Source organism: Phocoena phocoena, chromosome 7 (assembly GCF_963924675.1).
Source record: "Phocoena phocoena chromosome 7, mPhoPho1.1, whole genome shotgun sequence".
NCBI classification, from domain to species: Eukaryota; Metazoa; Chordata; class Mammalia; order Artiodactyla; family Phocoenidae; genus Phocoena; species Phocoena phocoena.
In genome coordinates this window covers 109,005,664-109,019,246 of record NC_089225.1, presented here as the reverse complement: position 1 = coordinate 109,019,246, position 13,583 = coordinate 109,005,664, and the positions used below count along the sequence as shown (strand labels likewise).

The window sequence follows — 13,583 nt, the reverse complement described above, 5'->3', positions numbered from 1 at the left end:
CAGGAACTATAGTCAATATCCTGTAATAATCTATAATGAAAAAGAATCTGGAAAAGAAAGTTTATATATATATATATATATATATATATACATACATATGACTGAATACATGTAACTGAATCACTTTGCTGTATACCTGAAACTAACACAATATTGTAAATCAACTATACTTCAGTAAAAGAAAAAAATAATGACAAAGGCTACCGTGAGCAAAATAATCTTCCCTACTCCAGGATTTCAGTTTGCCAAACTTGACACTTTGAGGCTCTTCCACAACTAAATACTTTAGAAATACCAAGCTAATTAAAGAACTTTTAAAATTCTTTATATTAAAGTCAACCTTTCACTCTAATGATGAAATGGGCTGTATGATTGAAGTAACTCTTGTTGTCTACAGCCTGTCATTTCCTTTACGGGAAAATTTCCAAGTGGCAGCACGTGCTCCTAAGAATATCCAACCAGCAAAGGCCATTTCTGAATGAGCCGATGTGAACATACCTACGGGTATTAATGTGAGCTTTATCACAAACTGAACAGTCAACAGAATGAAAGTCATTCAAGTCAACACCAGTCACGAAACAAAAGAGAAAGGTGAGAAAGCATAGCACTGTGTTATAGTGCTTTATAGGCTTAGCAAAAGAAGCACGAGATATTTCGATTAGTACCTATTTCTTATATGATCCAATAGGAAAGGTGAGAGATTCTGAATTAATCGCAGGTCAGTTAACTTAGAAAGGCAATTATTCTGTAGTAACAGCTTCTCCACTAGACATAGATTCAAGTTAGAATCTGCATTTCTAAAACAGCATCACAGGAATTTTTTCCTCCCCGCTGCTGATAACCTACAAAACACAGAAGGCTCAACGCTTGTTGACAGGGTGTAAAAGAAGGACCATCAGCTTTGCAAACAGACAGACTGGAATTTAAGCCTCATCTGCTACCCCTTGTGAGGTATGGAAACAGGGCAAGTCGTTTAACTTATGTGAGCTTCAATTTCCAGCAAAAAACCTGGTGTGAGCCAGAGTGCCGTTTCAAAGTCACTGAGAAAGTATAAAGACCCCCAGCTGCGAGTGGAGTTGGGCACTGAAGGCGCTCTCCCTTCCCAGGAACTTACTCCCTACAACTCACCCATTTGATCCAACTCTCGATCTCCTCCTCAGGCAGCCGGGACACAGTGCGGGGTAAGAAGCGCACCAGCTTTTCCTTGATGATGGATGACGTCAGGGCATCCTCCACCTCCACCAGGCTGGCAATCACATCGGCAATCTGCCCTGAGCCTTCCACCACCACACAGGGAATTTTACTTTTGACGGAGGTACTGATGGCCTGGGAGAAGGGAGATAGAGTTGACCAGGTGATCAACAGAACCCAGCTCAGGACCGAGGTTCTAATCACATCGACACATCTCTGCACTTCATCATTTGGCGGGGCAGTGGGGGGGCGGCGGGGCGTTATTTTCAATCAGAAGCAAACCAAATGTTTGCAACCACTTTAAGCATCACAAATGTAAGCTAGTTGTCTGACATCCTATGTTAATACCAAACTCCATAATGAGGACACGTGTGACTGGCAAGTTTTCCATAAATAAGTGCAGTGGTCGAGAGTCCGCCTGCCGATGCCGCGGAGTGGCTGGGCCCGTGAGCCATGGCCGCTGAGCCTGCGCGTCCGGAGCCTGTGCTCCGCAACGGGAGAGGCCGCGGCAGCGAGAGGCCCGCGTAACGCAAAAAAAAAAAAAAAAAATCCCTCTATACAAAATCGATCATTCCAAATACTGACATCGTAGATTTGAGTGACAGCTCTTAAGATGGTACTCAACACTGTCGTTGATAGCTTTTCTGATGGAGGTTAACAATATTCGTACTTTTAAGGTATGAAAATACCTTCACAGCAGCAGCCATACATTTTTTGTTATGTTGACTCACATATTTCCGTCCTCAAATAATTTCCCTCGCTCCTTCCATTGAAAGAAAAGAAAAATATACTTGCTTTCTGGATAAACACACCTACCACATTTTTATTTCCTTGATAAAAATCACAGAGACCAGCATAGGAGAACCAGGTACGAACAATTTTAATCACTTGACAACAAAACAGAGTGATGTACACGTGGGTACAGAAGAAACTGTGAAGCCCCTTCCTTTAGCCAGGAGTGATGTCTTCCTGAGAGAAGACGTTGGCCATAAAGAGTGTGGTGCCTTCATCAAATCAGGGTGAGATCCATCTTCACCTCACTACCTGTGCTCCAGGTGGGTGTCGGGGCTGCACTGGGGCAGAAGTGGGGATGATAAGAGAGTGAGCTGAAGGAAGAAGTGTTCAGCAGGCAGTCTCTCTTCCCTCGCTCCTCTCTCCTGTGGGTTCTGTGGGTGGTGAATTGGCTGAACAGACCTTGTGGGAAATGCTATAGAAATGCAGTACTGTAGGCCAGGAGCAGCTTGCTGGAAACCATCATTCTAAATCTAAAATCTGAGAGATAATAAATGGAACCATCTTCGATTACGTTTTCTCCATCTCTCTTCCTCTGTAATGTGACTGCTTCTTCAAGCATTTCCATACTGTTTCACACTGGGAAAAAATCTCTATTTTAATTTCTCTCTGAAAAGTCTTCAGGTGCTTAATAAGTACCTGTTGATGAATGAATGCACGTTGATGAATGATGGATGAATGAATCATTGTTACAGAAAAGAATAAACAGAGAGAAGCATTAGATTATGATTCCAAATAACTCTGCCAGAAATTTCCTGTAACTGCAGGTGTATATGATCATGGGGTGGCCATGGTTTTCCAACACACACGCTGATTATGATCCCTAAGTCCTGTGAGTTCATGTCAAGCCTTCTCTTTGGCAGGTTGATGGCCAAAGAGAGCAGTAAGTGCACGGACTATTCACGTTGCTACAAACTCTCTTCCTAAATTTTCTCAGCTGAGGAAACAACTTCAGCCTATTAGGGCAACACTGTGTGATTGGGAAAATGCTACCTATTTGCTGTAGAAAAGAAATTAGTCGTGTTAGATTAGGTGAACCCCAAAGCCCTGAAAATGCAAATTTGTGGAGTAAGCTCGTTGACTGATCTTCTAGAAAACCAAACCAAGACTCACTTTCAAAGTCTCTTTCCCACCTCCTTGGGCAAAACACACAATGGGGATCTTGCCACCGTAGTTGGAATCTGTAAAATATAAAACGTAAAACTTATTTTGGGCACATCAGAAATATTCACCTACCTCAGGGAAGTGGTGGACCCCATGAGCCCAGGGTGTGGGGTGATGGCTGCAGATCCCACAGACTTGACCATCTACCAGCTGATCACAGTGGATGCATCCCTGTGCTCCAAACCAGTAACAGCATGACACGGGTCACACTGCAATTTTTTACTGATATTTAAAATGCCAAAGTCTGTGAATGACTGACTTTTGCTAATATACATTAGGCCAGGTTCAAGTTTATCCTTAGAATAATTACACTTTCACTCATTCACATAATCCTATGCTTTCTTGAGTGGGTGAAAAGTTTGCATAACTGTGTGTTCTTTCCAGTGAGAGTATTGCATGTATCAGTGTCTTCCTTTGTATACATCCCATTGAGAAAGGAAAAAGGTTGAGATTATCTCCAACAAGTCCCTGTGAGGGAGTCTATCACTAGATCACGAGGTAATCTGGTTCCACAACAGGACACACCTCAACAATAAGAAGAGAGAGAGTTATTTATCACTTGCCATAGCAAATACAGGCTTTCACTCGACTGCTGCATTCTCCCCTTGAAACCAATGTTTTAGGTGGTTCTAGTATATAGAAGTAGCCAATAACCAAAGAAGTAAACCACCTAACTGTTAAGCTAGTGGGTTGGTTTTTATCGCTTCTATCCTAGCTAACCACATTGCTTTGTCAGCGCAAATTTGCCATTGCGAATTTTAATTTGTTCTTAAATGCTGTCGAGCAGAAGGGACAGCAGGTTCTCTATACTGGGTGGGACAAACCAGGGTAGGACAAGGCAGCCTTTGTCAGTGTTCCAGCACGTTGAAGGGCACACATCACAGTAACCTTGGCAGGAGTACCTCTGGTATATTAAAGAAGAGATATAACAGCTCTTCTTTGGCAATAGAACACCTAATTGGGTGAGTTCACCACTCTTTACTCAATAATTGGGAGCTATTGTCGGTGGCGCTGCTGCTACTCGTTAGTATGTCTGTCTAAGGTCCCACCTCCTAAACACTGACCTTGAATAGTGCGCTCGGAGATGTACTTCTCCAGCTGGTTACGGAGCTTTGCCTCAACTGTGGGGTGCCCATGGCAGCCGTTGTCCACAAGCAGCAGGTGGGTGTGATTGTTGTCCAGGATGTACAGAGGGTCTCTCTTGAAGTCATCCATAATGTACTGAGCTGAAAAATATCCCTGAAAAGCACAGAGAAACTTGACTTTGAGATTTATTTGTTGGCCAAAACGCATGACAACATTTTCACAGGTTCATCTTAAGGCTGACCCTTTGGGTTCAACTGATGCTCTTCCCAGATTCCTAAGCGCAGAAGGGTCTTAGATATCTTATAGTACAGGCCATCATTTTAAATATGAAGAAATGAAGGCTCAAAATGGTTGCATCACTTTCTTATTGTCACATAAATGACCGGTGGCAGCGTAAGAATCAGATTCTAATCCATTTCTTGTTCCACTGCCCTGTGCTCTTTAGTATAAATTCATTGAAACTGACAGCATTCAGGAAAGTGTGTGTGTGTGTGTGTGTGTGTGTGTGTGTGTGTGTGTGTATCCAGACACATACATTTGTATGTGTGTGTGTCTAGATAAGGCAGAGGTAGACATTGATACACACACACACATATTTGTCTGCAATCCATCATATGCCAAGACCTATGACAGCGTCTAGAGATTAGAAAATGAATAAGATGGAGTCCTAGCCCTTGAGGAGCACATTGTTACGGGACCATGAAAAGAGGCAATTTAAATAGATACTTTGTCCTCGCACTTAATACCAGAGAATAAAAAACTAAAGAACTGACTCTAACAGGATTCGCTGGGAACAAATTTTAATGAGCAAAACACATCCACTGGTAACTCCTTCCCAGGAGTTCTTTGATTATGTCACCCTGAGGTTCCAAAGCAACATTGTAAGGTTGACTTCCTTATGAGCTGACTCCATCCCAGAGCCCCAGGGTTCAGGCCAGAGCCCTGTGCCATGGTCTTTCTGCCTCGTGACCCCGCAGACCCCCTCACGTCCAGCCCATACCTCGACATCACAACTCCTGATGAGGGTGTCCCTGTTGGAGACCATGCCCCAAGCCGCGATGCCGATGGCCACTATGTTCTCCTCTGAATTCCTGCTGATGGTGTTATCTCTCACTACCTCTCCAATGTACTTCATCAGCCCATAATGGGTGCCTCCAGTGAGAATCCAGGCACCTGTCAACAAGAGAGAAGAACAAACGCTCAGCTGGCTCCTCGTAAGTTTCCCATCCTTTGCTCGACCCCTAAAGAAGCCCCACCCGTGAGCACTAGGACGCGGCATTACTGGCCACACTTTGCACTGGGCTTGACCTCTGACCATATAGAAAGGAAGGAGAAGAAGATCTCCAAGTTTCTAAGAGATTCTGGTTTAAAAACAATACGGATTCTGGACCGCACTCTAGACCCACATCATCAGACTCTCTGGGAGGTGGGACCAGGGAACCTGCCTCTTTAACCAGCCTCTCGGGTAGATCTTTTTATGGGTAATGAATGCCTGGCCTGAGCCTTTGAGCAAGTTAGGCAGTGTCATCATGGAAAGCGGAGCGCTGCGCTCCCAGAGCCCCCTCAGGGATCCCGGTGACCTTCCTGGCATGACCCTGGTGCCTACGATTTAACTTTACAATTACACACTTTTGCACACTGGTATTTTAAGATTTTTATTTGATGATTTTTGCAGTGTCAAAGGTGTTGCACAGTTTTGTTTTTGTTTTCAAAATTGAAGTAAATAATACCTACAAAATATTCCCTCACATAATAATAGAATCTAAAGTTGGAAATGCCCCTAGTCTAATATGTTACCCACACAGGAATCCAGCCTGAGGCTGGGTCACCAGCCTCCCCTGATTAGCTCTGGTAATGGAAGCCTCAGGAGTCCCGAAGCAAGCCCCCTCCCCCAGCTGCTAGAAAGTCCTTTTGTTCATTTTTGTCTCCATTCTCTACTTTTGCTACAGTCTTCCTGATGATGAACTAATTTAGCCCTCTCCCACATAAAAGTCCTTCCAATATTTTAAGGTAAATGTGATGTAGTTCTTAGAAGTTTCAGACCCAGTTCCTTCAGCCAGCTCTCACTGGATGTGAACCCAGACCCCTTGGCAGCCAGCCTCCTTCCTGCAGACAGATTTCAGTTGTCAACATCCCCCTTTCAAATGAGGCAATGGGAGGCATAGTAGCTCCCCACAAGGAGACAAGTAACCTCCCTGCTCTGGCCCCTCACTTAATCTATGTAGATATCCCAGCCCTGGGGACTTTTGTCTGCTTTGTTCTACTCTATTCCCAGCACCTAAAACAATTCCTGACACATAGCAGGCATTTAAGAAGTATTTGCTGAATGAATGAATGATGTATGTTCAGATCTAGTAGTAAGGAAGTTGAGTTGCTGGGTTTCATAACAAAGTAACTACCTACTGTGTGGTCCCCTCTGACTGGTCAGGAAATTAAGAATAAATGGGGGAGGGGTGCCACAGTTTCTTCTTGACATTAAGGAAAAACATCTAAAACAAGACATGCTTCCTTAGTTCTGTCAACTAATATTCTTAATACAGAAGTTTTTAAAATGTTAGCCTTAGATAAACTAATAAAATAAAGGTTAGGCTTTGATAAATAGAATCTAATCTTGAAATTAGAGTTTAACATTCTAGTTAAACTCAAATGGAAATAAGGCTGCAAAAACAATTTGCCTATACTCTTCAAAAATGTCCTGAAAGACTGAAAAAAGCTAAAAAGTAGTTCCAGATGAAAGAAAGGTTTTCAGTTTCCTATGATATGAAAAGCTAAATGGATTGGAATCCAGACAGAGAAAAAAAATTTTTTTTCTCTGAAGACATTGTTAGGATAATTAGCAAAACGAAACCAAGGACTGTTTGTTAGACAACAGTGTAGGTCAAGGTTAACTTTCTCAGGTTTGATAGTTGCATCGGGTTATCTGAGAGAACACCCCTGTTCTTCAGCGATGCTCACATATTTAGGCACTAAGGGTTATGATACCTAAAATTTACTCTCAGTGATTTTTTTTAAAACCATAATATGTGGATATTTACAGAGAGAGAGAAGATTAATATGGGAAAATGTTAACAATTAGTGAGCCTAAGTGAAGGGGGTACAGATATTCCTTGTATTATTCTTCCAACTCTTCTGTAGGTCTGACATTTTTTATAATAAAAAGTTAAAAAGAAAAAAATAAGCTGAATATTTCAAATAACAAAGCCAGGGTTTTTGTTTTGGTCTCCATCAGACAATTACATGGTGCTTACAACCCGCCAGGCACTAACACGATTTCCAAAACACACCACTGATCCCAAAATTAAAGAGCAGATGAGGGCTTCCCTGGTGGCACAGTGGTTGGGAGTCCGCCTGCCGATACAGGGGACGCGGGTTCGTGCCCCGGTCCAGGAGGACCCCACATGCCGCGGAGCGGCTGGGCCCGTGAGCCACGGCCGCTGAGCCTGCGCGTCCGGAGCCTCTGCTCCGCAACGGGAGAGGCCACAACAGTGAGAGGCCCGCGTACCGCAAGAAAAAAAAAAAAAAGAGCAGACGAATGAAACTTTCCTTTTTGATTCGCCAGAATACTCTGGGTAAAAGTTCACACGTAAAAAATTAAAAAGTGAAAAATTTAGATTGAAAGAAACATAAAATTACTCCTTAACGCTGAGTTTAAAGAGCTACCGTGTTCCCACCCTCCACCTACCCCCTCACCATCGGCCAGAGCTCCCGGTCTGTCCCTTCATTGAAGGATCTTGTTTTTAATTAAGATAATGATTAATCATGCAGTTCTAGAGCATCTGGAGTCTGCGCATGATTGCAAAGGAGAATTTCGTTCCGCCTCTGAAGACGCTGCGCAGCCTGGTTGGATAAACCCGCGGGCGCAAGGTCCCCGCCGCCGCAGGGAAGGTCCTGTGGCTGCAGCAGGGACAGCCGCGTGGACGCAACGAGGCCGACGCACCTTTCGACTGCGCGATGTAGATCAGGCGGCTGAAGATCTTGCGCATGCGCGGCTTCAGGGCGAAGTTTTTGGCGCCGCCGGTCACCGAGATGACCAGGTTGGGCGTTTTCAGGTGCCAGTGCTGGGTCAGCAGCTCGTAGAGGGTTTCCGCGTCCGTGTCGCAGGACAGTCGGATATACTGTGGGGAAGAGGGGAAGCATCAGGATCCGCAGGTGTTCTCTTGATGGGGGGGCTTAGCCCAGTTTACCTGCTCCTTAGGGAGGGGGAGAGGGGAGCGCATTGCAGCCGAGGAGCGTCCCCTTGGGGAAGTGGAAGGAAGGCAGTGGAGTGGAGGCGGGTGTGGGTGCCCCTGCAGGGACCCCCCATCCCAAGCCGGCTGGAGAACTTGGGACTTTATCCTAAAGGGAGTAGAGCACCTGTGAGGTATTCTAAGCAGAGTAGAAGCCGGATGGGATTTACATTTTAGAGAGTCCTCCAGCGGCAGTGTTGACTATGGGACAAGACAGGTAGGGAGAGATGCAGGGAGGTGAGATAGTGGTGGCCCATCCTGGGACAGAGGCCTTGGGAACACACAGAGTGGACAGAGCCGGGTCACCTTCCAGGGCTGCAGCGGCAGGGACTGGGGAGGTGAGGGGTCAAGGCCCAGCTTCCAGCTGCCTGAGGACGGCTGTGTCACTGGGACAGAGGACACAGGAGGATTTAAGGAGACTGCTAACCATTGCCTACTGAAAATTGGCATTGTCATCTGCCTCTACAAGGATGAAATCAACAGCCGCTGCGGTCGCTGACCTTCAACACACCCTGAAAGGAGCGCAGGGTGGAGATCAGGAATGAGGCCTGTGTGCTCTGGGAAAAGCTGGCAGAACAGGCCTTCAGATAGTTAGATACTTCTCAGGAGATTCTATGAGCCCAAGTTCTCGCATCTCCTCGTATCTGGAAAAGCACTAGAATCGTTAACGGAGACACATCTGCTCCTCGTGACGGGCAAGAAACCTCTGCCAACGTGTGTGCCTGACTGCACGTCCCCCCTTCTCTAAAATCACAGATAACACCGCCCCCGCCCCCCTCGGAGCAGTTCCTCAGAGCTCTCTGAGATGCTGTCTCCTGGGCTACAGTCCATATTTTGCCCCCAATAAAACTTAACTCACAACTCTCATGTTGTGCTTTTTTTTTTTTTTTTCATTTGACATAATCATTAAACATCTTTGTAGAGGGCTTCCCTGGTGGTGCAGTGGTTGAGGGTCCGCCTGCCGATGCAGGGGACGCGGGTTCGTGCCCCGGTCCGGGAGGATCCCACGTGCCGCGGGGCGGCTGGGCCCGTGAGCCGTGGCCGCTGGGCCTGCGTGTCTGGAGCCTGTGCTCCGCAACGGGAGAGGCCGCAGCGGTGAGAGGCCCGCGTACCACAAAAAAAAAAAAAAAAAAGAAAAAGAAAAGAACATCTTTGTAGAATCCTGTGTAAGAGCCTGCAGTGTGATCGCGTAGAGGAGAATGTCACCTTATTCAAGGCCACATTTATTCTCAAGAATGTCACATGCCAAACTAAACCAGATGATGAATCAAAAGCACATTTGTCGGGCCTTTTGTAGCAGTGAGGGCCAACGTGGATGTCACATGACCCTGCCCTGTGCCTAGAGAAAGGACCCTGGGTGACAAGCTAGTCCTCACCCGTGGAGCGTTGCCATGGCACATAATCTAATCATGGCTTTTGATTTTTCACAAGATTTATCTTCTGCAATCATTTTTGGATTGACTACCCACCTCTCCCACCTCCATGCGTACTATTAGACAATTCAAGGTAACCCAAGGTAGCCCACACCATGTTAGTATATGGATTAGCTAGTTCAAGTAGGAAAGCATTGCTTACCTTCCCTTTCTTCCCCAGAGTCTCAAACTGAATATCCCCAAAAGCGTCAGTGGGGAATTCCTTGGTGTGTTTCTTGTAATTCCATTTCTCATTTTGGTTGGTCTGGGTGCCTTCTATGTGCTGGCTCTGGGTATAGCCACACTTGCACACATTTTCCCTGAGCGGAAGGATATTGATGGGAAGGAATAGCTTTCATTAAACCTGCTTAAATATTTCATCACGTTTCTTAGAATAGACACGATTAGCTTAAATAAACACAAAAAGAGATTTCACCATCGCATCTAATTTTCAGACTATTTTCATCATCTCGGTTGTTTAAAAACTATCTTGCGGGGGCTTCCCTGGTGGCGCAGTGGTTGAGAGTCTGCCTGCCAATGCAGGGGACACGGGTTTGTGCCCCGGTCCGGGAAGGTCCCACATGCCGCGGAGCGGCTGGGCCCATGAGCCATGGCCGCTGAGCCTGCGGATCCGGAGCCTGTGCTCCGCAACGGGAGAGGCCACAACAGCGAGAGGCACGCGTACCGCAAAAAAAAAAAAAAAAAACTATCTTGGTGTTTTACCCCTGTGACATGGAAGATCCAGGCAACACAGTACAATTGTATCTCCGCTGAGAAAGAAGAAAGCATGAATGCAGGGAGAGGAGGGGATAAAAGACAAACAGAGAAGACCTCTTGAGCCTCCACCTGCTCCAGCCATGGTCCTAACAATTCTAGACTCCCAGCCACTTCTCTCTCTCAGGTTCTGCATGGCATTTCTATTTCCTTAGAGTAAATCTCCCCATTTAGGTTAAGCTAGCTCGGGTTCCTTGCAACTGAAAGTCTTAATTACTATAAGTATGGAAATTATCTGTATTCAAAAATATACGTCAAAACATTCAATATTTTCTAAAGCTATAAAAATTGAGCTAGAACCTGGATCCAAAGTCACTCCTCCACCAGAAATCTTGCCTCTTTCAGAACAGTTGCCTGGGGCATCACTCAGTTTGGCCAAGAAAAGAAAAGTCAACCAGAATTGATAACAGTTGCCTTAGCCTTTTCTCTAACTGAGCCTGGGGGCTGCTCCCACTGGTCTCAGGGTCCTCCTCACTAGGGTCCAAGTTGGCTTCCTCCCCTCTGTCTTTAGCTGTTACTGTCCCACTATCCTTTGGGGTCTGTCCACACCCACCCAAGTTCATTGCAGGATTGGGGAGGGAATTCCCTGCCCCACCTGTCTTTGCTACAACTGACGACCGAATCTCAAGCCCTTTTCCCTTCCAAGGGTAGGGGTGTGTCTCGGGTGACCCCTGTCTCCATCTTGATGATGGGGCTGGAACCCTCCAAGCACCAATTTACATGAACTGGCTTACAAATAGGGAAGAGGCAGGAAGAATGCCAGGAAGGCGTCAGGAGCACAGATACATGGAGAAGGCAAAGGAGTGACAGAGAGGGGAGACGGAGAGGACGGGAGAGCGGCAGGACGCTAGTTCTACCCCTCAAGACAAGTCTGAATCCTTTGGAGCCTCACTGTCAATATAGTAGCCACTAGCCATATGTGGCAATTGACTTTAAATGCAATTTAATTTAACTTAATTTGAAAATTCAATGCCATGGTTGCACTAGCCACATTTCAAACGCTCACTAGTCACAAGTGGCTAGTGGCTACCATACGGGACGATGAAGATAAAAAAATATTTCTGGGACTTCCCTGGTGGTGCAGTGGTTAAGAATCTGCCTGCCAATGCAGGGGACACGGGTTCGAGCCCTGGTCCGGGAAGATCCCACATGCCGCAGAGCAGCTAAGCCCATGCACCACAATTACTGAGCCTGCACTCTAGAGCCCATGAACCACAACTACTGAACCCGCATGCTGCAACTACTGAAGCCCACGTGCCTAGAGCCAATGCTCCGCAACAAGAAAAGCCACCAGAATGAGAAGCCCGTGCACCGCAACAAAGAGTAGCCCCCGCTCGCCACAACTAGAGAAAGCCCGTGCACAGCAGCAAACCTCCAATGCAGCCAAAAATAAATAATAAAGTTTTTTTAAGTTTTTTTAATTAAAAAAAGAATATTCCCATCGTAGTAATAATAGAAAGTTCCATTACATAGAGCCCGTTACAGCAAAAGTAATGTTCTTCCTTTTTCTACCTAGAACCCAGCTTGGTCAAGGCAGTGAGAACTGAAGAGAATAATCCCAGATCCAGGGACTTACAGCCTCAGGAGTGCCAGGAGGTGGCCCCTAAGCTGGACAGCAGTGTCTCAGAGGGTACCAGGCAATAGGAGCCATGGTCCGGCATCACTCCCTAGTGACCACGCAAGAAACAGACATCCGAAGGGTTTAAAGTAGAGAAACATGAGTGGTCTGGGCTTAGCATCTGTGAAGCAGCCCTGGGGAGATCTGGGGCAGCCTATGTCAGCTGATGTGGCAAGTAGCTGCAAAATTACAGTAACGCTATTACTAGTCATTTCCCTTGATTCACTTGTCCAATGAGTAATTCAGATTACACAGAGCATCCCCACTGCCGATGGAGAGATGAAAATAATAAATACAAGAAGTTAAAATCTTGTAGAGTCTTCACTCTGGTGTATAACCTTGGGTCCCCTCTGACATGGGCACTGGAAGACCCTGAGGTGTTCCTGTCCTGTGCTGGTGTTGTGGAGGGCAGGGACTGCTCACCACATCTCCCTTTATTTGGGGCCAGACTTAAGCGGTAGTCAAGGACCGTAAGGTGGACAGCCATAGGTTTCCCTACCTTGCATCCACTTCTCCTTCTGTTAGTAGGAACACCTGATTTTCCTTTGAGGAATCATCCTTTCCACACCAGGTCCATGTGGACACAACACCCAAGGCTGGCCAGTCACATATTCCATTGCCCAGTTGCAGGGATTAGAGTGGGTGCCTGACCCATGCCAGGCCAATAAGAGCCATGAACGTGAGCCCAGGACTTCGGGTGGAATTGCTGGAACAAAGCCCTCCTTCCCCTCACTGGTAAGCTGAAAAGGTGTCAGCCAGAGTGGTGGTGTCCATTCTACCACCAGTAATAAGGAGCCTGCCCACCCAGAGAAGGACAGAACCACAGGTAGAAAGAGGCAGGGTCTTGGTGACACTGAGCCCTGGATGTGGCTGTCCCATTACAATCACCACTCACTTAGGCCAATTAGACTGGATATCTGCAACTGACAAGGTGCTGACGATGACGGTCAGCCCGAGACAGGATTGTTCCTAGAAGGGGCAGGAGCTGGGCATAAAAGGAATGCACAGGGAGGAATCAGAAAACTGAGTTCAATCCTTCATCTATCCCCTGCCAGCCATGTGACCCTGGGTAAAACACTGAGCCCCTCCAGGCCTCACCTGCCTTGTCAGTCAAATGATAACAGCTACCTTGCAGGGCAGTTGTAGAATAGCAGTCAAGTACATGAGTCCCCACGACATAGTCAATGCCCAATAAATATTTGTTGAATGAGTGAACGAATCCAAACAGTGCTTTCTACCAGTCAAACAAATAGATTAACGGCAAAATCTTTCAGGGAGACGTGTGGGGAATAAATAACCGACTCACAGAGTTTATACTCG

General features: G+C 46.2%; 1 protein-coding gene across 1 annotated transcript in view; it reads right to left on the bottom strand.

The window, feature by feature from the left end:
* The window catches only part of TRPM8 (transient receptor potential cation channel subfamily M member 8), an 87,768-nt gene that overhangs the window by 61,896 nt on the left and 12,289 nt on the right, over positions 1 to 13,583 (bottom strand). The window contains exons 3-8 of the mRNA XM_065880784.1: positions 10,035 to 10,191; positions 8,171 to 8,348; positions 5,234 to 5,406; positions 4,212 to 4,386; positions 3,097 to 3,164; positions 1,129 to 1,326 (exon numbers count right to left, since the gene is read on the bottom strand). Of these exons, the coding sequence (XP_065736856.1) occupies positions 1,129 to 1,326; positions 3,097 to 3,164; positions 4,212 to 4,386; positions 5,234 to 5,406; positions 8,171 to 8,348; positions 10,035 to 10,191 (949 nt within the window). The remainder of the gene's footprint in view (positions 1 to 1,128; positions 1,327 to 3,096; positions 3,165 to 4,211; positions 4,387 to 5,233; positions 5,407 to 8,170; positions 8,349 to 10,034; positions 10,192 to 13,583) is intronic.